Source organism: Sycon ciliatum, chromosome 11 (genome assembly GCF_964019385.1).
Source record: "Sycon ciliatum chromosome 11, ocSycCili1.1, whole genome shotgun sequence".
In the NCBI taxonomy this organism is placed as follows: domain Eukaryota; kingdom Metazoa; phylum Porifera; class Calcarea; order Leucosolenida; family Sycettidae; genus Sycon; species Sycon ciliatum.
This window is the reverse complement of record NC_088653.1, coordinates 15,906,973-15,929,472: the sequence shown is the minus strand read 5'-3', so window position 1 is coordinate 15,929,472 and position 22,500 is coordinate 15,906,973. Positions and strand designations below refer to the sequence as shown.

General features: G+C 46.5%; 1 protein-coding gene across 1 annotated transcript in view; it reads left to right on the top strand.

Moving 5' to 3' along the window:
- The window catches only part of LOC135827394 (uncharacterized), a 52,576-nt gene that overhangs the window by 22,423 nt on the left and 7,653 nt on the right, over positions 1-22,500 (top strand). The window contains exons 10-18 of the mRNA XM_065339888.1: positions 775-1,011; positions 2,108-2,215; positions 2,769-3,050; positions 9,399-9,758; positions 13,264-13,566; positions 15,859-16,005; positions 17,826-17,957; positions 19,343-19,509; positions 20,215-20,467. Coding sequence (XP_065195960.1) covers positions 775-1,011; positions 2,108-2,215; positions 2,769-3,050; positions 9,399-9,758; positions 13,264-13,566; positions 15,859-16,005; positions 17,826-17,957; positions 19,343-19,509; positions 20,215-20,467 — 1,989 coding nt within the window. The remainder of the gene's footprint in view (positions 1-774; positions 1,012-2,107; positions 2,216-2,768; positions 3,051-9,398; positions 9,759-13,263; positions 13,567-15,858; positions 16,006-17,825; positions 17,958-19,342; positions 19,510-20,214; positions 20,468-22,500) is intronic.

Here is a 22,500-nt window from a genome sequence, read left to right as displayed (position 1 = left end):
CTGTTGTCGTAATGTGCTAGCTGGTTGAGACAGTCATGTCCGCCTAGGGTGTGTTGACATACATAGGAAATACGGTAAAACCGGACAAGGCGACCACTCGGATAAGGCGATCACCTGTCCTAGAAGACCACTGAAACTAGCACCAAGAGATGCTATTTCCAGTCAAATGACCCTGGATAAGGAGACCACCTGGTAACAGAGACCACGTTTTGAAGGTCCCTTGAGCGGCCGTCTTAGTCAGGCTTCACTGTACCTGGTTTCATTAGAAGCCTGACTTGCATACAAGCCTGAGTTTTGCTGGGTGGTTGCGTTCCTACAGATGCTGAAAACTGAGTCTAACCGAGTCTCACGTAGTATTAGCAGTGATGTGTGCCCATACCAGTCATGGGGGTGCCGGGTACTGTCCTTATTATACTTAACCATCACAACCATGCCTGCTTTAGCATACGTCAGTGCCAACATTATCCCATTACTTATCCCTCACAACATCCAGAACATCTGTGTGATATTGGCCCTTCATTCGTGTATCGCGTAGAGTAATGGCCATCTAAGCGCCAAGTATCACGCACGATCCGATTCATAATGATCGGTCTTAGGTTTTTATTATCAGCCGTCTGATGATTGCAGTGGCATGAAACTTTGAGTCACGACAAATCCAAACTGGACCTATTTCTCTTTTCCGTGTGAAACGCTCTGCATTTTGTGCATTGAGCACTTTGCCGGCAATTACCAAATTTACTCCTTTGTACATTGTATCTATCTCTCTTTCTGCAGGTGACAACAGACCAATGTCCATTACTGTCACACTTGAGATCTTTGTTTCTGGCGAGAAGCTTGGCGTTTCCGATAGCAACAGGGAACTACCTGTATCGTGGCTAGGCACTGGTCACTATAGCGATGTGATTCACTACGCCAACGACCTGCTTCAGATCCGCAGCGGGTCAGCAACGCTAAACGTCACGCTCACCAAAGTCGCCGGGGCTCGTGCTTTTATGACAGTCTACCTTCAGGGTAAGAGTAAGGCTGCGTTCGTTTGTAGCTACCTGGTAGAGTAGAGTAGAGTCACTCTACCGATAGAGGTAGATGGTAGAGGTAAGTACACTTTTTCCTGGTAGAACCGGTAGAGGAAAGTAGAATCTACCTTTTTGAGTAGAAAAAACGAACGCCTCTACCGAAAGAAGTAATTTCTACCCAAACCTGTAGATCGAAAATGATTTCTGCGGCTGATGCACTGCTGTTAGCAAGGCCAAACACAATCAGTTCGTTCTTTTGCTCTGATTCAGCCACCCACACTACAGTCCATTCATTGGAAACTGGCACCCTAACTTTTTGGTGTCTCTCTCACATAGTTGTAGATATCGTGAAAACAACAGTACGTCCTGTATTGTGTGACCCGTGCAATTACTCTTTGCCATATTTGAGGCCAGAAAAGTCCAAGAACAGGGAAATAGAAATTCAGCCAGGTTTTACAAAAATAGGACAGGAATGCCATGGCAAAATGTATGGAGAAGCTGATCCAAAACCCAGATTTTTGAGATTTAAAGTGGGTTTTTGATCCTCAATTCGGCCCAAATCCGACTTTCAAAAGCCAGCGGGCCAGTTTCCGATGAATGGACTGTAGCAGCGAGTACATGTTAGACCTTCACTGGGGGAACGGGTAAATGCAGTTGGGTCCCTTGGCGCATACCTTGCTGCCGTCAATACATTTTTCGCACCTTGTCCTCGCCCACTTTCTGAGATGTGATGAGGCCACAAGTAGAGTCAAATCTTCCAAGTTCGCCCATAGGTTGGGGATTTGAGTTTTGTCAGCCTTTGGGCAGTTCAATATCCAAGATTTCTTCTGAATTTCTCTCCCTGTTCCGGAGAGACCCAGAGGCCAGTTTCTGGCAATTAGCAAGTACAAGAAAAATTGTGTGTTTGTGTGTGCATGTGTATGCACGATGTGTGTGTGTGTGTGTGTGTGTGTGTGTGTGTGTGTGTGTGTGTGCCCGTGTGTGTGTGTGCGTGTGTGTGTGTGTGTGTGTGTGTGTGTGTGTGTGTGTGTGCGTGTATGTGTACTCGTATTTGACAATAACTTGTACTTGCTATCTGTATGTTGTTAACTCAGCTCCGAAGACTGCCACGATCCTGGATGGCTTCACGGGTCTACTTAACGTACGGCATTCTGCCAGTAGTCAAAACCCGGAGCGTCTCACATCGCATATGGTGCAGAGCAGTAAGTTGTAAAATAACACCAGATTATTGTATAAATATAACTGCTCCTTGGCAGATTTCCACTTCATATTGCATCCTGATGAGGGCCATTAGCCGAAACGTTGACACTGATACAGTGAACTGAGTTGTGATTTTGCAGTGCCCGGGGAAAGGGCATGTGTGCTCACCGCTTCTCGTTGAGTTACGTACGGAAGTAGGTTGCGATTTTTTTTATTGTCAGAACTCTTTACATGTATTGTCGTGCGCCGAAGAACGGAGTGCCGAAGAACAAACAAGCTAGAACTTCACCAGGCATAGCTTACCAATGCATACACGGTAACTCAACTGTGCACACGATGCAAAGCATTAAAAACAAGAGCGGTCTAGTATTGAATCTCGTACTGATTTCCAGCTGGATCTTAAGAAGTGGGCAGTCAAGCTTTACCCAATAACTACATCTATATCTCTTTCGGCTGGCCATTATTAAATTGGTATACGTATATGTATGTGCATGGGTGCGCTTGTGTGCGTGCGTGTGTGTGTGCGTGCACGTGTATGTGCACGTGCATCTGCAGACCGTGCCACTTTGACAACCAGTCCGTTCACGTACACACCGTCCGCAAACTACACAGTCTTGAACCCCAACACCAACGCCACGAGCGCCGCGGAGCTAAACCTTACCTCCATAGCCGATTCTTCTACACAAACTGCCATCAGATCGCTGTGCAGCGATACGGATGCGGATTTCCGCACCTGTCTTGTACTGTATGCTGTATACAACTCAACTAGCGGCTATGCTCCCGCCACAGCTGTAGGGCAGCTGCTTCGCAGCGCTCGCTTGGTGGCCAACTCCCTCGGTAGGTTGTTTAAAAGCGCTAAGCTTGGGCCCAGTATGTTTGTGTGTGTGTGTGTGTGTGTGTGGTGGGGGGGGGGGGGGGGTATGTGTGCGCGCACGCGCGTGTGTGTGTGTATGTGAATCAACCCCAATGCACACCTGGTCTACACCACACGGAGCACTTCGGAAAAAGAACAGCCAAGACAGTTACCGGTATCTGGCGCTAGTCTTGATCTGTCTTGATCTGTTGCTTCATTCAGAATCAAAATCCACTCTTGTTGCTATAAGAGACAATCTGTGAGTGCACATTTGTAGCATGGAGATCACGTGTGAGTGATAAGACTACTAGGTACACTGATGTCATCATGAATCATAGAGAACCTCTGGACTAGGTACACTGATGTCATCATGAATCATAGAGAACCTCTGGACTAGGTACACTGATGTCATCATGAATCATAGAGAACCTCTGGACTAGGTACACTGATGTCATCATGAATCATAGAGAACCTCTGGACTAGGTACACTGATGTCATCATGAATCATAGCAAGAGTACATGAAAACCAGAGTGTGCAGCTTGGGGCCTTTTCTGCTATGGGTGTCTGTCACGGCGAAATTCCGTGATTACATCATATTTGGCCCAGATCTAGGCGGGAAATGGCGTAGTGCGTACAACTGAGCTGCAGTTGTGCAGAAAGAGACCTGCTTGAATCCTGCTTGTACGCACTACATCACTAAAATGATGTAATCACGGAATTTCGCCGTGACAGCAACCCATCCGAGCTGCACACTCTGGTTTTCATGTACTCTTGATCATAGAGAACCTCTGGACTAGGTACACTGATGTCATCATGAATCATAGAGAACCTCTGGACTAGGTACACTGATGTCATCATGAATCATAGAGAACCTCTGGACTAGGTACACTGATGTCATCATGAATCATAGAGAACCTCGACATGCCAAAGATTCAGTGCCAAATCACCGCACTGCATAAGAAGAAAATTGCCGGGAATTAAATTCTGTCTGTTTGCTCAATGAGGTCCCAGACTAAATTTTAAAAGTGCTGGACTAACACATGGATGCAGCGAATGGGATTTTCGGTCTTTGACCACTTTGCTGGTGAGCTGATCTACTCACCTCCCACCGCTTTAGGAGCTGCATCTACGCCTTTGATCTTTGCAAGGTGGTGGCGTTCCTACGGATGCTGAAAACTCACTCTAACTGAGTCTCCAGCGAACCATGAATTTTTTGATGCTGATTTGTCCAGATTTCCAGCATGTGTTATTGTTGCTGGTACGAAATTTCCAATCGGACGTACTTTCTTTCAGCGACTAAAATCTCTGTTGGTACAGCAACCACTATCCAGAGAAGATTTGGATTATTTAACTAATTTTACCACCAGTCCACCTCGACGGTCTTACGCTGCAAATCAAGAGTTATAATTGTGACAAAAATAAAGTTTCTCCGAGTGTTGGAGAAAACGGCGGTGCGTAACGGCAGCTGCGGCCATGAATCACCATGTGCAGGTAGACTAGTGCGAGGTGTGGCAATCTAGAAGGGATTCATTCTCGCCAAGTTCGGGTTTTCATTCTCGCCGAGTTCAGGGTTTCATTCTCGCCGAGTTCAGTGTTTCTTTCTCGCCAAGTTCAGGGTTTCATTCTCGGCAAGTTCAGGGTTTCATTCTCGCCAAGTTCAGGATTTCATTCTCGCCGAGTTCAGTGTTTCTTTCTCGCCAAGTTCAGGGTTTCATTCTCGCCAAGTTCAGGGTTTCATTCTCGCCAAGTTTAGGGTTTCATTCTCGCCGAGTTCACGGTTTCATTCTCGCCGAGTTCAGGGTTTCATTCTCGCCAAGTTCAGGGTTTCATTCTCGCCGAGTTCAGGGTTTCATTCTCGCCGAGTTCAGGGTTTCATTCTTGCCAAGTTCAGGGTTTCATTCTTGCCGAGTTCAGGGTTTCATTCTCGCCGAGTTCAGGGTTTCATTCTCGCCCAGTTCAGGGTTTCATTCTCGCCGAGTTCAGGGTTTCATTCTCGCCGAGTTCAGGGTTTCATTCTCGCCGAGTTCAGGGTTTCATTCTCGCAGAGTTCAGGGTTTCATTCTCGCCGAGTTCAGGGTTTCATTCTCGCCGAGTTCAGGGTTTCATTCCCGCCGAGTTCAGGGTTTCATTCTCGCCGAGTTCAGAGTTTCATTCTCGCCGAGTTCAGGGTTTCATTCTCGCCGAGTTCAGGGTTTCATTCTTGCCGAGTTCAGGGTTTCATTCTCGCCGAGTTCAGGGTTTCATTCTCGCCGAGTTCAGGGTTTCATTCTCGCCGAGTTCAGGGTTTCATTTTCGCCGAGTTCAGGGTTTCATTCTCGCCGAGTTCAGGGTTTCATTCTCGCCGAGTTGCACTTTCTTCTTTTACCGTATGTCCGCACCTCTAACGCCATGGAGGTATATTCGATTATAAAGCCAGTTTCAGTTATAAAACCATGGGCTTAATAAATGAAATGACATTTGAAGTATGTTTTGTAAGAATGAAGGAATTAGTACTATAATAGCAATAAAGAGAACAAATTCTGCAGTCATCGCCACACTACAACGAAGTCATGAAAGTTTACCAGAATTAATTTTCTTGTCACATTCATCACTGGAAAGTCGTGACTGAAGAGTAACCATGCTGAACAATGATTAATATACATTCAATGATGTGTTACGAGAACAAAATACAGTGCCAAAATAGAATGAGGGAAGGTGAGACAATAGAAGTGAAGTGAGAGCTAAGTGCAACGGTGGGTGAAAAACTAATAATTATAACACTAAAACTGTGTAGTGAGACAAACAATCATGCTGTGCACCTACGAAAACAATTTTAACGCAACTACATGTTTCTTCTGCTTACAAAGATCAGGCTTATGCAAACGAATACAAACAGCCTCAAGTACTTTCAACTGACTAGCATACCGTGCACGACAAAGAACAGAAAAACTAAAATCATCATACACCTGCAGACACTTAGGGTGAGACAACAAGTGAAGAAAAACGGCAGACTTCTTACGATCACAATCACCATCTGATTCCTCGTCTCCAACAACCGCAACCGCGTCCTCCGTCTCATCTCCCAACTCGTCCTCAGTGTCGTCCTCCGTGTCATTCTCCTCATCAACACCGATCGGTCCCAGGCTCGCTTCATGTTGTTTAACCTCTGTTCGTTGACTCCTCCTTTGATCTTGATGGCAAATTGTTACCATTGTTGTTGTTAAATCTTGTGTTCCCAGTGTCCTCGCCGGTGCTTGATCTCCAGTACTGTAATAATTCATTGAATAATTAGCCGTTGATCGTCTAGGTCTTTGAATGTTGATTGTGTTACTTTCTTTGTTGAATTCCGTTCCCTTCAGCCTTCTTTCTCATTGTTCACAATCAGTGCTTGCCTCATCCATATATGCACGTGCCACCGACACCACAGACTCATCCCCAGCACCGCCGATGATAGATGTAGGTGGCGGTTCTGGGGGAGGCAACGGCAAAGACGGCGATGAGTCCATTACCTCATCACAACGTCCACTTTGGTCTTGAGCTGAATGTTGTTGTGGTGTGTTATCTTGTGTTGTTATGGTGCATTGTGTTGTGGTGACAATATGCCCATTACCCGACTCCAAGGCTCTCGATACGTGTACTGGAGGCACTATTGCCGATGACGGAAATTGTGCTAACGATGGCTGTGGCCGAGGGTTCTTCAGTGGCCTGCCGCGTTTTGGTCGCAGTGCCCGTGCCGAGCCAGTCAGCATATGCAGTGGGACGTGCTGCTTGATACGTGCGTTCAGATGTTGAAGAGTCCTACCAACATACCGACTACCGCATTGTCGGCACTCAAATTGGTATACCATTTTAGATGCAAGTTGGGTTGGTAGGACATCCTTCCTCACCGTGAACGCACGTACAGTTGTGAAAACGGGTACAAAATGTACCGCGTAGTTAGTTTGCTGTACAATTTTCCGTACCAAGCGACTCATGGATAATGATAGGTTACCTTTCCAGGGGAGAGAAAGATACGTGGGACATTTGTCCGGGCCAAAACGTTTTTCCTTTTTATCCAGCCTTTCGCTCATGAGTTCCTTCAATAGATCGTCAGGGTACCCTTTCTTTAGAAAAACGGACTTAAGGAAGTCCAGTTCCTCAGCTAGTTTGGAAGAGGAGCAAATACGCTCTGCTCGATCCACCAAGTTACGCACTAAATTCACCTTGTATTGGTACGAACAATACGAGTCAAACATTATGTACTGGCCGGTGAATGTAGGCTTTCTGTACACAGATGTTACGGTACCCTGACTAGACTTTTCCACAAGGACGTCTAGAAAGGGAAGTTTGTTGGCTTGTTCGTGTTCACACGTAAAACGTATGGAAGGATGTAGGTCATTTAGAATACCAAGAAAGATTTGGCTATCTTCAAGAGAATCAAACCAGGTGAAGGAATCATCAACAAAACGAACGTACAATGCTGGCCACAACTGTTCTGCAATCAGTGACTCGCAGTAACCAACGAACACATTCGCTAAAACTGGACCCAATGGAGAGCCCATGGCTACCCCATCAACCTGCCTGTACATAATGTCACCGAAGGAAAACTCCACACCAGTCGTCACGAGCAACATCAGTTCCCGGAACGCCGTCTCCGATATCCATGGCGTGTCAACTTCATCATTTCGGTACAACACATCTAGGCAAATATTGATAGTCTCTTCTAACGGGACGTTCGTGAACAGACTCACAACATCAAACGAGCACATATGCGCGGAGGCCGGAACCGGGTGGGAGCGAAGGACGTCAATGAATTCGAAGGTGTCTTTAACTGTATGTTTGCAATAGAACGTTTGCACGATGTCAAGCCAACCACACAGCCATTTAAAGATATTATATTGCGGTGATGCAACCATGGATAATATGGGGCGCAACGGACAGTTCGGTTTATGTATTTTTGGTAGCCCATAGAGACGTGGCCGGGCGGAACCAATGGACCGCATTTTGAAGAACTCTTCCTCCGATATCTGTTTATTTTCTTTAAGTCTCTTGAGAAGACTATTTAACTTTTTCTCTACTCGAACTGTGTTGTCATGAGTAGATACCAGACCGAGTTGGACAAACTTACTCGTGTCCTCAAGGATGACCGCCATTTTTGTATTGTACTCTTGTGTGCTGATAATAGCTGTAGCTCGACCCTTGTCTGGTCTTGTGATTCTAATATCGTTGTTGTTCGTTAAATGACGTCGAGCCTTAAGGTGTTCTCTGGATAATGAAACTGTGCTTCGGTCTGGAGGTTTTTCTGCGTGTTCTTCGGCGATGACTCGAAGATTAGCCGTACAGATAGCACGCTGATTTTCAGACACTGGTGTAAAATTCTTCATGAGTTTTTTGTGGAACATTTCGAATTGCGTAAGAACTATTTCCTTTCTGTTGTTAGAAGGAGGAATACCAAACTCCGTTCCCCGGCAAAGTAATTCCTTTTGCACAGGGGATAGTTCGATGTTGGCCAGATTAATAATCGTGTCCATGTTGGGCTTAGAGGAAGGACGATTAGTACTATGCTAACAATCTTACAGCCCAGCAGGAAGGGTGAACAAGTGGATATAGATTGAAATTTCTGTGTGGACTTTGACTTTTATGGTGTAACCGGCGAGTCATTTTGCATCTAAAATAGCTAGGCAAGCAGCGGTATTTCGAATCTACAGTCTGTATCGGCTATAGCGTACTCTTTTGATTTCCGTGATTTTATCACTATAACCGATGCATCACTATATGCGATACAACCGATTTTTTTTCTTTTTCCGATCGACACATAAAAGGCAAGGAAATACTTCCAGCATGGCGTTTTGACAAATGAGCATGCTGCATAGTTGACAGTGCCCGCATTTCCATACAAAAAATTCTGTATGTACGTGTACATGTATTACTATAAAAATAAGCAACGTGAAGAAAGTAAAAAATAGGGCCTTTGATATTATTGCTACATGTATTTTAAAGTTATCACTATAGCCGATAATAATATAGTGTGTTATGCATGTTTTGATTCTTTGTTGCCATCATAATATCCGATATATCATTACATCCGATAATATTGGTTATAGTGATATTTTTACTGGATAAAATACGTTTTGCTTTTGATATTTCGTACCAATATCACTGTAGCCGATATATTCTTATATCCGGTCACTCTATAGCCGATACAGACTGTAAGGCCATGGCTTTAAAGGCGCTGACATGCGGTATGAAGTCCTCTTGTCTTGATATTACTAAAACAGTGCTGAAATCATTAGCAGAACGGCTTTTCGTGCCCTTGTGCTCATACATATATGCGTGCCATGCTCTCCCATCCTGTTGTTACTTGTATGCGCAGCTGTACTGGCGCCGATTATCACGTTCACCACACAAGTCGCCTCCCTCAGTTCAACCACGAGCATCACAGTGTCTGCCGTTCCGTTGAATTCCGCCACCATAGCAGGCCAGATCACTTTCAACGTGACCGGTCCGGGCGCAAGGTTTGTTACCACGGCGACGACTAGCACAGGGATATCGTACGCGCCGATGGACCTCGGCGCGCTCGTCGTCACGGCAACCGCCGTCGATAGCAACGGCGTGAACGTCACAACGACCGTGCCGGTCGCCGTGTGTGGATGTGCGTCGTCGACGACGGGTACTTGTCACGCGTCTGCCTTCGTGCGCCCGTTCGCTGTGCTGCCGTGTACATGCCATGCTGGTAAGATCAAGAGTCCATAAACAAGAGCATGCAACTGTGATCTCTTTTCTATGGGCCAGATGCTCGGCGCGCTGCCTTCATTACATCATTCAGCTTCAGTCCGCGCGCTGCGGAAAATCAAACACCGCACTTTCCCTCTGGTTTGAAATGAACTTTCGTACGGAACTGGAGTTCAGGCGCCAACATTTAGAGATCGCGTAGGTACTGGAACGAATCGAGCAAAAACGGATGGGCTTGTACGAGAAATTGTGGGTTTGAGTGCATGCTTTCTGGGCGTGATGGAGGCAAGTTACGTAATGAAGGCAGCGCGTCGCGCACTGACCCACAACCACAGTTGCATTCTAGTTCTCTTGTTTATGCATTCTTGATGAGATTGATTGTGCTTTCCTTTGCTCTACTGTAAAAGCGGAATTTGTTGGTGGTGTTTTCATTTTATTTTCGGTGTACTTCGGTGCCGACAATTTTTACCTAAAATAAAACGCACCGAAAATTTCGGTACTAGTACACTTACCTGAAAAACGGGTTTACCGAGAGTTTTCCTCCACCGAACCGCCGATTTTGGAGAATACCGAAAATATTACACCACCCAAAATGTCTGCTTTTACAGTGTTCATGTACAGTCAACGTTGCGAATAACGACCCGCGATTGGGCATGAAAAACGTGCTGTCTATATATCCGCGAGTTGTTGCTATTCTTGAGAACGCCTTTTTTCCGCCCGGGAGTTGTACTGCCGTGCACGTGTTACGCTGCCAAGGCTGGGAGATTACTCTTCTTCTCTACCGGAAAAAAGTCCCTCAAACCAGTGAATGGTCCCTCAAACCAGTGAAAAGTCCCTCAAACCAGTGAATGGTCCCTCAAACCAGTGAAAAGTCCCTCAAACCAGTGAATGGTCCCTCAAACCAGTGAAAAGTCCCTCAAACCAGTGAATGGTCCCTCAAACCAGTGAAAAGTCCCTCAAACCAGTGAAAAGTCCCTCAAACCAGTGAAAAGTTCCTCAAACCAGTGAAAAGTCCCTCAAACCAGTGAAAAGTCCCTCAAACCAGTGAATAAGTACCTGCCCTACAGTGCGTTTCAAAAATGTAGACGCGTGATTTCGAAAAACCGTTATGCCAGCATCTATACCACATAAAATCTGTGATCACTTTGCGCATAAAAATTTCGAAATTGGGTGTTTGCTATCCGATTGCTTAAAAATCAACATGAGAGTAATTGCAGGAAGGACCTGAGCAATATTCCGAAAGAAATTCTCGAATAGCTCCAGTCAAATTTGAAATATTTCAAAAATAACATGCGTCTATATTTTTCGAAATTGACTGTAAACATATACCCCCTTCATCCTGTTGTGGCCTCTGTCCGTTGAAGTCTAGTTCATCCCGAAAAGCATATACAATTTGCCAGTGCATTGACACATACACATACGGTCAACCCTGCGAATAGCAACCCGCGATTGGGCATGAGAGACGTGTGTTGTTATATTCGCGAGAACGACTTTGTCCGCACATTCACTGCGCTGCTGTGCACCGATTTTGCCATGTGGCTGGTAAAGCGCATTGCTCTGCCACTTTTCTGGTGAACTGGCACACACACACATGCGGTCAACCCTGCGAATAGCAACCCGCGATTGGGCATGAGACATTTGTGAAGTAGAAGCAAAGCATGTACTGTGCTGTGTGCTGCTTGGCAGTACGCACTGGAAGTTGCAGCGTAGACTGAAGAGGGAAGATGGTGACATGTGTTGACGTAGAAGAATGTTTTCGAGGTGAAGTATAAATTGAATAGAAGCATGGTTTGCACCCCCGCGTATACGGTGTAGCTTGAAGAGTGAAGATGTTGACAGTTTACGAACAAGAATGTTTTAGGATGAAGAATGTTTTAGGATGAAGAATGTTTTAGGATGAAGAATGTTTTAGGATGAAGCATGGCGTGAATCCCGGCTTATACGTACGTCCTTGAAGGGTGGTGGCGTTCCTACGGATGCGGAAAGCCCGGCTTCCGGCCGAGTCTCACGCGAACCGTGAATTTTGTATACGTACAGCCGTAAGCATCTGCTTCTATACGCAACGTTACTCCACTCACAGTGCTCATTATAGTTGCGTCACTCGAGATCCCTTTGGCGCTTCACACGTGCAAAAGATCTCCGAATTTTCCGAGACCCGTTCCTAAAATTAATTATTCCAGTTTCTTCGACTTCCAGTTCTCCGAGAAAAAATTTTAAAAAAAATTCACGGTTCGTGTGAGACTCGGCTGGAAACCGAGTTTTCCGCATCCGTAGGAACGCCACCACCCTTCAAGGATCAAGGCGCAGATGCAGCTCCTAAAGCGGTGGGAGGTGAGTAGATCAGCTCACCAACAAGTGGTCAAAGACCGAAAATCCCATTCACTGCACACATGAGAAGCTAGAGATTAGTAGAGAATTCGAGCACACCCTCAGAAAACCACCGTCGAAATGTTATACCATATCACCACCAATCAGTCTAGTCTTGTCCCCGTTGTGTGGCGTGGTTATCCACCATTGCAATTGTTAATCGATTGGCTGGACGTATACCGGTGTGTCATTGTCCTTTTCCGAACTGTCTGTCTCTGTGCCCGCCTGCCTTCCCCTATGTGTCTCTCGGACTTTGCATCTGTTGATCTGTGTTCCCGTTTAAATGCCCGCCCACGCACGTGCGTGTCTCTCTTTTCTTATCCGTGTTGCCGTTTGTGTGTGTGTGTGTGTGTGTGTGTGTGTGTGTGTGTGTGTGTGTGTGTGTGTGTGTGTGTGTGTCCCATATGGTGCAGTGGTATGTGCAGTCGATTTCCAATCGAGAGGTTGCGGGTTCAATTCCCGACGATTATGGTCGCACGTGTCTCTCTTCTCTTTCTCATTCTCCTAGCTCTTCTTTCATTCTCCTGGGTGGTTACCAACAGCCAGTGTATGCCGGAGTATGTGGTGTGGTGTGTGTGTGTCAAAAAAGAAGAAAAAGAAGAAAAAATGAAAAAATGGAAAATGAAAAATAGGGATTCACTGGCCAGAAAAAGTCACTTCAATCAGCTGTGTGGTGGATACCAGGCTAAAAATAGTGGCGGTCAATTCATCAGCCTTGCAAGCTGTTGAATGGTGCAATCCCAGCACAAGTTGCTATGTCTAACATAGCTGTTCGCTATCATCGCTTCCCCGATGGGCAGGTCTGAGGTCTGAGGTGTGTGTGTACGTGATCAGTTTTGGCAGTGAGCAACAAGTACAAGTACAAAGTGTGTATGTGTGTGTCTGTGTGTCTGTCTGTCTGTCTGTGTCTATGTGTGTGTTTGTCTCTGTGTGTGTGTGTGTGTGTGTGTGTGTGTGTGTGTGTGTGTGTGTGTGTGTGTGTGTGTGTGTCTGTGTGTCTGTCTGTCTGTGTCTATGTGTGTGTTTGTCTGTGTGTGTGTGTGTGTGTGTGTGTGTCTGTCTGTCTGTCTGTCTGTGTATGTGTGTGTGTGTCTTTGTCTGTGTGTCTGTCTCTGTATGTATATGTGCCCCCACATCAGGTTTAGAGGGAGCCATGTGCAACGAGACCATAGACCCGTGCAGCCCGCGGCCATGCAGCGATCGGCGGACTTGCACCAAGAATGGCCTACAAGCAAGCTGCTCAGCCGACTGCATTCAAGGTTTCCGGAGTAACTCGACGGAAAGCTGCGTCAATGTAAATGAGTGTGTTGTTGGCACGGGAACAATTCCGGCCGATGCCGTCTGTAGCCGGGGCAACGAGACGTGCCGCGACACTGTCGGGTCGTATGTGTGCGACTGTGCCAGCGGATTTGTGCGGACCACGGTCGGTGGCGGGTGCATGGGTAAGTGTGTGCTGGGGGGGGGATGTGTGGGTGTGGGTGTGTGTGTGTGTGTAAGCCACTTCAATCAGCTGTGTGGTGGATACCAGGCTAGAAAATAGTAGCGGTCAATTCATCAGCCTTGCAATCTGTTGAATGGTGTAATCCCAGCACAAGTTGCTATGTCTAACATAGCTGTTCGCTATCATCGCTTACGCGATGGGCATGTCTGAGGTCTGAGGTGTGTGTGTGTGTGTGTGTGTGTGTGTGTGTGTGCTGTCGACTCTGCTCTATGGGTCCGAATGCTGGGTACCGCTACAGGCTGATGTTCATGCGTTGTCTGTCTTTCATCTCCGTTGTGTCCGCACCATTCTGGGCATCAGTCGTCAAGATGTATGGAATGACAGGATAACTAATGTTGAAGTTCTGGAGCGCTGGGGAGATACCTTGGACATGGAGTGTCGTCTCAGCAGACGTCGCCTTGAGTGGCTTGGTCATGTGGCAAGGATGGAGGATGAGCGCATCCCGAAGGCTCTACTGTTCGGTTCGTTTCCAAACAAGAGACCTGCCCATGGTCCGCGGAAAAGGTGGCGAGACTGTGTTCGGAGTGACGTCAAACCACTTGACGACTGGTATGAAGTGGCCACCTCTTCTCGCTCCAAATGGCGCCAGGCTTACTGTTGTCTGCCAGACAAGCAGAACAGACCTCGACCATCACCGGTTGTGTGCCAAACTTGTCACCGCTCCTTCAGTCGTGTAAGTGACAGGAAGCGACACAAGTGTACAGCTACGCGTGCCCTACCCGTAAGCCAACAGCCAGGAAGCTGTCACTGCGATCAGTGCGACAGATGGTTCCGGAGCAAGGGTGGATTTGCCCGACACAAGTGCTCGCCACCAACATCACCAGCAGAGGCATCTTCTGACACACTTGAGTCACCGGTTACAAACAATATGTCCTGCGAACGCTGCAGTTTCCACTGCGCCCGCTGCAACCGCTGTGTGCTATCGCGCCAAGGCATGAAACGTCACAAGTGCAGCCGTGGCTCGGCCAGAGCAACCAACACAGACCGTAGCTCCTTCTGTATCGTTTGCAATTGCGGTCGGCGTTTCAGTAGACCACAGGACCTATCCCGTCATCGCCCCTACTGTTCCGAACCTGCTCAACCCCCCATGGGGTCCGCATAGCCAGAATATGGCAGCGCGTCCAAGGTCCAAGGTCCAAGGTGTGTGTGTGTGTGTGCATTGAGTTTCTAAAATACCGTAAAAGTCCGTAAATAAGTACCTGCCCGAAAGAAATACCCCCTTCATTCTTTTGGCTCTGTCTGTTGAAGTCAAGTCAAGCCCGATAAACATACTGCCCGAAATAAGTACCGGTACGATGCGCACATGCAGCACGTAGCATGTACATCAACATGAAAATGACTTCTCCACTACACACTAGTCAGGTCCGAAAGTTAGTTCGTGCCCGAAAGTCAGTACCCGCCCGAAAGTTAGTACGGGTGTGGTCACTAAATTCGAAAGTAAATACGTACTTATTTAGGGAGCATCTCATAAGTTCGCATTTTGTTTCTGTACGTAACGCATTTCGAAACGGGGGTAGGGGGGGGGTAGCGCCCTTTTCGAATAGAAAAATGACTGTTCGCACATTTTCTGGAACTGTACAATCTACAGTCTGTACTACCGTGCTAGATCCCTGCAGCAAATGAGTGGTGGAGATCTACCTGTGTTTGCAGATCAGCTAACCCTTGCACTGCATGCATGCAGGCTACTCAGAGGTGTCAAATGTCACACCAGCCTGATCAAACCGTGTACATGTACCTGGCCAGCGTTTACAGCAGTACAGTTGTTGTGGAGGAACTATGTTTATGTGCGTGTACATGTCATTGATTGTACTTGTACTCAGTAAACGTGGTACTGCCATTCACGACCGCTCTAGCAAAACATTCATATCCATGTACATGTACATGTACAATCATGTACATAAGTATACCATAGCATGGGGCATGCCGGACGTGTACAGTAGATAAACACAGAAAATGTGCGATAAGACTTTCGAATAGAGGGGGGAGGTAGGGGGGTAAAGTCTATTCGAAATGCGTTACGTTTGCAAAATAAATGCGAACTTATGAGATGCTCCCTTACGGACTTTTACGGTACAGTTCAATTGTGCCGCCACTCCGTACAGTATCATGAACTGTGTGTGTGTGTGTGTGTGTGTGTGTGTGTGTGTGTGTGTGTGTGTGTGTGTGTGTGTGTGTGTGTGTGTGTGTGTGTGTGTGTATTGTAATGGTGTATGTGTATGTGTACATGCGGCAGATATTGACGAGTGTGCTAACAGCACCGCCGTGGCCACTAGCTGTACATCACCAGTGGCCGTGTGTAACAATACAGTGGGCAGCTACAGTTGCTCATGTCGCTATGGTTACAATGGCACCGGCGTGGAGAGCACGGGCGGTTGCTATGGTAATATGTTAGAGCTAATCTTTGTGTGTGTGCGTGTGTGTGTGTATGTGTATGTGTAGGGGAGAGGGAGGTATGTGTGTGTGAGTGTGTATGTGTGTGTGTGTGAGTGTGCATGTGTGTGCACATGCGTGCGTGTGTGTGTGTGTGTATGTGCGTGTATGTGTACGTGTGCGCACGTCTACGTGTGCGCATAGGTAGAGCATGCGCATGGTTGTGGGCTTGTAGATGCTCTGCGTGTGGTTTAGACCAGCCAGGCAGGTGTGCTTTGGAAAGTGATTCACATGTTGGCATCCACCTGGGCCGACACCCTCACTGCATTTAGTTTTAGCGCATACCGTACTCACTCGATTAGAAGCCGGGGGCTTCTATTTTTTCAATACCAATTTTGAGGAGGCTTCTATTCAAGAGGGGCTTCTATTGGAGAGGGGCTTTTATTGTTTCATTCCATTCCAGTATTCCAATCGAATCTCTGAAACTTTCATATTCACAGCAACTCGTCCCCGAGTTTGTTTGCACACACTACGTCGACCAGGACATGTACCAATATGAACATGCACGGGGTGTTTTTTGCACACTTGACCTTCATACATGGCACTACCTGGTCACCCCACGCTTTGCGAATAGTAGTCCGGGCTTCTATTCGAGAGGGGCTTGTATTTTTTCAAACAGTCCTTGTAGGGGGGCTTTTATTCGAGAGGGGCTTCTAATCAAGTGAGTACAGTACATGCACTAGTTTGATAATGTTTGGTCCAGTCAAATTTTGGCCTCCCACAGCTAAAACACTTTTCGGCTGCAACAAATTTTCGGCCTGTACTGCTGCTCAACTAAATACTGCGACAGAGCTTTCGGCCATATTTTCAATTTATTGCATTCCCAACTCATCACAACCACGCGCTCTCAGCCGAACCATACAGACACCAGCGAGGACACTTCCGTTGAGAGATAATATTTTTCCACGCCTCCAGACAGCTGTTTCGCTCCCTGCCGGAGCTCATCAGTAGAGGATGATCATGATGATAATGGAGTGTGAAGGAATGATCATTTGTATACAGCAGAAATGGCGCAAGTGCGCGTTTTCCACATAGAACAATGGCATATGCGAGCTGCTAAATGGTAAATATGTACTGCTGCCGCCTGTATACACTGTCACACTGAACCTTGCAAAACAAAATTTCGGACGCATCCAATTTTCGGCCGAACATGGCCAGCCCGAAAACAGCCGAAAATAAATATGCGCCGAATATTTGTGTTGACTTGCAGTAGTTTACGCACACGCTGTGGAAATATACGAGCTGAGCTCGCGGCCGCAGCACCTCGTGTTCATTTGACTTGTCAACGGATTTTAATGTCCCCTACAGTAGGTTGTAGATAGCGTGCACGTCTTTCTACGGATCAGTTTCAAGTACAGTTCTGCTCAACGAAATCCAGTTGCGTCACTCAAGTTTGCGCCTTGCATCATTGCGCAGCCCAGTGTTCGCAGGTCGAGGGATGCGCTACGCCCGGCGCGTACTAAGTACTTGAGAGTGATTGGAGTTCATTGAGCAGCACTGTATTTCGATGTCAATTGTTCTTTGCTGTTTTCGCTTTTCATTGCTTGAAACTGACGAATGTTTCAATGTCTTGAATATTACTTTGTGTGTGTGTATGTGTGTATGTTTGTGTACGTGTGTGTATGTGTGTGTGTGTGTGTGTGTGTGTGTGTGTGTGTGTGTGTGTGTGTGTGTGTGTGTGTGTGTGTACATGTGTGTATGTGTGTGTACATGTGTGTATGTGTGAACGTGTTTGTACGTGTGTGGATGTGCATGCCTTCATGTGTACAGAAATCAACCTCTGTACAACCAATCTACACGCATGTCCAGCCTACACCGAGTGTCGACATCAAACAGGCATTGCCACACACGTGTGTATCTGTCAAGATGGACTGCCACCGGACGCGCAGAAACGATGTCATCGTAAGTCTTTTGTGTTCACATCCCCGAATCCCTTCGCCCTTATCACATCCCCGAACCCCTTCGCCCTTATCACATCCCCGAATCCCTTTGCACTTATCACATCGCCCTTATCCATCCATTCGCCAGGAACTCACGACATACATCTTGGGCACCCTGTAAGAAGGCCTTAAGGTCTGTTGGGAATGCCCAAGTGAAAAAGATATTTAAAAACAATGGAGGTATGCATCTAAAATGGCCGTGACCTTTTTGCGGGACAAGTTGCCCCACACTTCACAGGTTGTTGTGTCGGACCTCACTAACACACAAACAGTTCATAGAGTAGTGACGGACAAAAAGACCATGTTGTTATGACGCATGCTCAGTATGATAGAGAAAAGAGGAGTCATCATATTATGAAGTATGACGTATACACAGCACAGGTACAACCCGTTATAGTACATAATTATATGAGTATATGAGTATGACCTTACAAAGTTCATGACCCTTTATGCAGAGTTGGTATCAAGGTGTGCACAGTTGTAGTGGACTAGCCCCGCAAAACCTAATGACGGGAAATGGATTCATACGTCCCATTGTGAGTCCTGATGAACATGATGAATTGACGCGGGGATCCACGGGTATTACCAAGAGTATTATAACCCCCCCCCCCCCCCCCCCCAATAGTGTGCAACTCTGCATATGGGGTCTCCAATGGCGAAAACTCACATCACGTGTCTCAGGTACGTTTGTACTATGTACAACAAGGGATAACATGCGTGCGATCCGAATACTGTAAATATACAAATTTTCGCCAGCTATTTAATTTCGGCTATATTCTGCACCGACCCAAAACGCCTAAATTAAAATGCCGATGAAATTTTTCACAGCATCTGTCGCACTATACCATGCCCTCTACCCCACGCCGAAAATAAATCGCCGCCGAAATGTCAAAAATCGTGAAGTGCCGAAATTTTGCAGCGCCGGAATTTTGTATATTAACAGTATCTGCCATGACCATGCTGGGGATTTGCATATTAAAAAACGGGCTGGAAACGCACAACTGCGACACTGCACCACATGATGTGAGTTTTCGCCGTCGGCGAACCCCATAGAAAGGGTATCAGGAGTTGCACACTCTGGGGGGGGGGGGGGGGTTATATACTCTTGGTACCGTGTGTCCCCAAATACTAGTCACACCTTGTTACAGTGGACTTAAAGGGCGAAGAAGTGGACTTCGGGGTGAAACGAACATGGATTTGTTTTAAAGAGACTTCAATTTTCATGATTTACTGTCCGGGCTTTGTGTGGTGAAGAAGCAAATTCTGTACCAGCTAAGCTATGGTCGACATTCATCAGCTGCGTGTCGTTGTGTATGGTGTGCTCCACACCACGTGGTGTATTTGCAGCCGCGCCGACTCTTCTCCGTCCTGTCCAGCGTCCGACTCTCTACCTGTCCCGGCACGGCGGCTTGTCGCTGACGTGTATCTTTGCCGGTGTGGTCAGTGGGGAGATTGCCTGGACTGGGCCGACCGGCATCATCGGCAAAACAATCAGCAGCTCCTCCGTCACCTTGGTAAGGGGCCATCCGGCATTATCGATAATTTTCACGGAACGAAAAAGTTTAGTTTTGACCCTCCCCCACCCACCCATCCCCTTCAACGAAAAATAATAATTATTGACTTGACAGCTAAAATGAATTGATGTTTCAGCTATCAATAATTTTCAAAACGAAACTCTCCTCAACCCACCCACCCTTAAACGAAACTTTTTTCTCTTCGTGAAAAAGATCGATAATCACGGACGGCTCCAAAGCATGTCGCAAAGTTTCAAATCTTTATTCTCACGATGGCCTGTGCCGAATAAGAGATAATAATAGTACGATGCGGAAATTTCATGGCTAGCTGTGATCTGACTAGATGTACGGGTGAGCGTGGCTCGTGCATGAGCAAATTGAATTTAGCAGCAGGGTTGATATATTTTGCTTATACAAGTTAGCTGGTTGGTTGGTTGGTATGTTTTATTTTTACTTTGCCAGAATATACAGCAGGCATTGCTGCCTTCTTGCCTGGACAAGTGGATTGTCCAAGCTCTCACAGAATGACGAAGTAGTGTGATACATACCCGTTATGTCGCGTGCTAGAGCTAAGCTTATTCCTGTAGAAGCCGACGCCATGTATGCATGTGTGTGTGTGTGTGTGTGTGTGTGTGTGTGCGTGCGTGCGTGTGTGTGTGTGTGCGTGTGTGTGTGTGTGTGTGTGTTTCTGCTGCTGCCATACAGCACCAGCTGGACATGTCCTACTCTATCCTGTCGCTGAGCGGGCACTCGGCGACATCCGCCATCGGCAACTACTCGTGCACGGCTCGCAACAGTCGCCTGAGCAGCACAGCTTGGTTTGGCGTCATTGCTGTGCCCACTCCGCCACCAACAACCCAGCCACCACCAACAACCGCAGCACCAACGACAACTGGACTGCTGACGACCAGCACCTCAGATGCTCCGTCGCCGGCTGAGCACACCAGCTCCAGCAACAGTAAGTCTCCTGGAATGAGGGGTCAGGGACGTCGGAAGGTATTTTAGGGCAGTATGACCAGCCACCCGGAGTACCATTTACTCGTGGGGTTGGCGTGTCTCCTCAAAACTTAGAGCACAAATCAGTACTTTTTTAATGAATTCACAGGGTACCTGGGGCAAAGAGTGGTAAATCACTTAAAATCAGTGTTTTTTAATGAATTCACAGGGTACCTGGGGCAAAGAGTGGTAAATCACTTAAAATCAGTGTTTTTTTAATGAATTCACAGGGTACCTGGGGCAAAGAGTGGTAAATCACTTAAAATCAGTGTTTTTTAAATGAATTCACAGGGTACCTGGGGCAAAGAGTGGTAAATCACTTAAAATCAGTGTTTTTTAAATGAATTCACATGGTACCTGGGGCAAAGAGTGGTAAATCACTTAAAATCAGTGTTTTTTAATGAATTCACAGGGTACCTGGGGCAAAGAGTGGTAAATCACTTAAAATCAGTGCCTGTTTTATGAATTCACATGGTACCTGGGGCAAAGAGTGGTAAATCACTTAAAATCAGTGTTTTTTAATGAATTCACAGGGTACCTGGGGCAAAGAGTGGTAAATCACTTAAAATCAGTGCCTGTTTTATGAATTCACATGGTACCTGGGGCAAAGAGTGGTAAATCACTTAAAATCAGTGTTTTTTAATGAATTCACAGGGTACCTGGGGCAAAGAGTGGTAAATCACTTAAAATCAGTGCCTGTTTTATGAATTCACATGGTACCTGGGGCAAAGAGTGGTAAATCACTTAAAATCAGTGTTTTTTATGAATTCACATGGTACCTGGGGCAAAGAGTATTACAGTGGTCCCTCTATAATCCGGCAGCATTTGTGCCGCGGAAAATCTGCTGGATAAGGGAGGGTGAGGGTGCTGGATTAACAAATCGGATTTACTGCTGCAATGTGCATGAAGAGGACATTTTGGCTACTGAAGATTGTGCTGGCTTATGGAGGGTGCTGATTTTTAAAGTGCATGCTGGATGAGAGAGGGACGCCTGTACAGTCAAAACCGTAGTGACCGTAGCTTGTCCGACGCCCCTGCCTGGTAATGAACGGTCCCTAATACTACTTCAGTGTGCTGGGCACAAGATCAGTAACGCGGTCATTGAGGGAAAGAGAATCGAGACTAATGGTTGATATTGCCCAGCAGATCTCGATGTGATGGTCATCAGATGTTTCCCCTGCTTTGTTTTGCTCATGCGGTCGTTACCACGCCCAGAGGGAAAGAGAATAGAGACTAGGTGTAAAGTCAGACCTCGCATCCGTTTTCCACAAAACATATGCGGATAGGCGAGGGAACTGGATAATCGAACATGCTTACTGTATGTATGGCAAATGCTGTAAATCGGCAACCAACGATTTTCTTCCGGATGGCGAAGGATCCGGACAAAAGAAGACCGGATAAGCGAGGTCTGGCTGTATGCCTCTGGGTCATCCTAATAAAGATATTATTATTATTATTATTATTATTATTTTGTCTCTTTCCCTCAAACCAGTTAATATTTTATGACTTGGGGCTCCCCGCGTGCTAGTTTGTACGTGAAGTGTGTGGGTTACAGTGAGGGCTGCGTCCCACCCGCCTGTGTGGATTCATAGGAAGTGTGAGTTACGAAGTCTGAAGAAAATGTTGAACGGCCTCTGCTTGGATGACGACTACACCATAGCTCAGTGGTTAGAGCATCGCTGGCTACAAGCGAAGGTCCCTGGTTCGAGTCCTGGTGGTGACAGTCAATTTTTTCTTCAGACTTTTCCCGTTTGTCTCTTTCCCTCAAACCAGTTAATATTATTATTATTATTATTTTAGAATTGCGATCAACAGAACGAGCTGAACCGACATTTTCACAAAGGCTTTTATTGTATTCAAAAAACGAGTGTATACGAAGGCAGTGAAGAACATGGAAGAAAGAAAAAATGTGATATGGAAGAAATGATGAACAAAAAATTGTACTTCGAACTAGTTTTCGCACAACACTCCTCAGGAAGCTACGTTGTACTAATG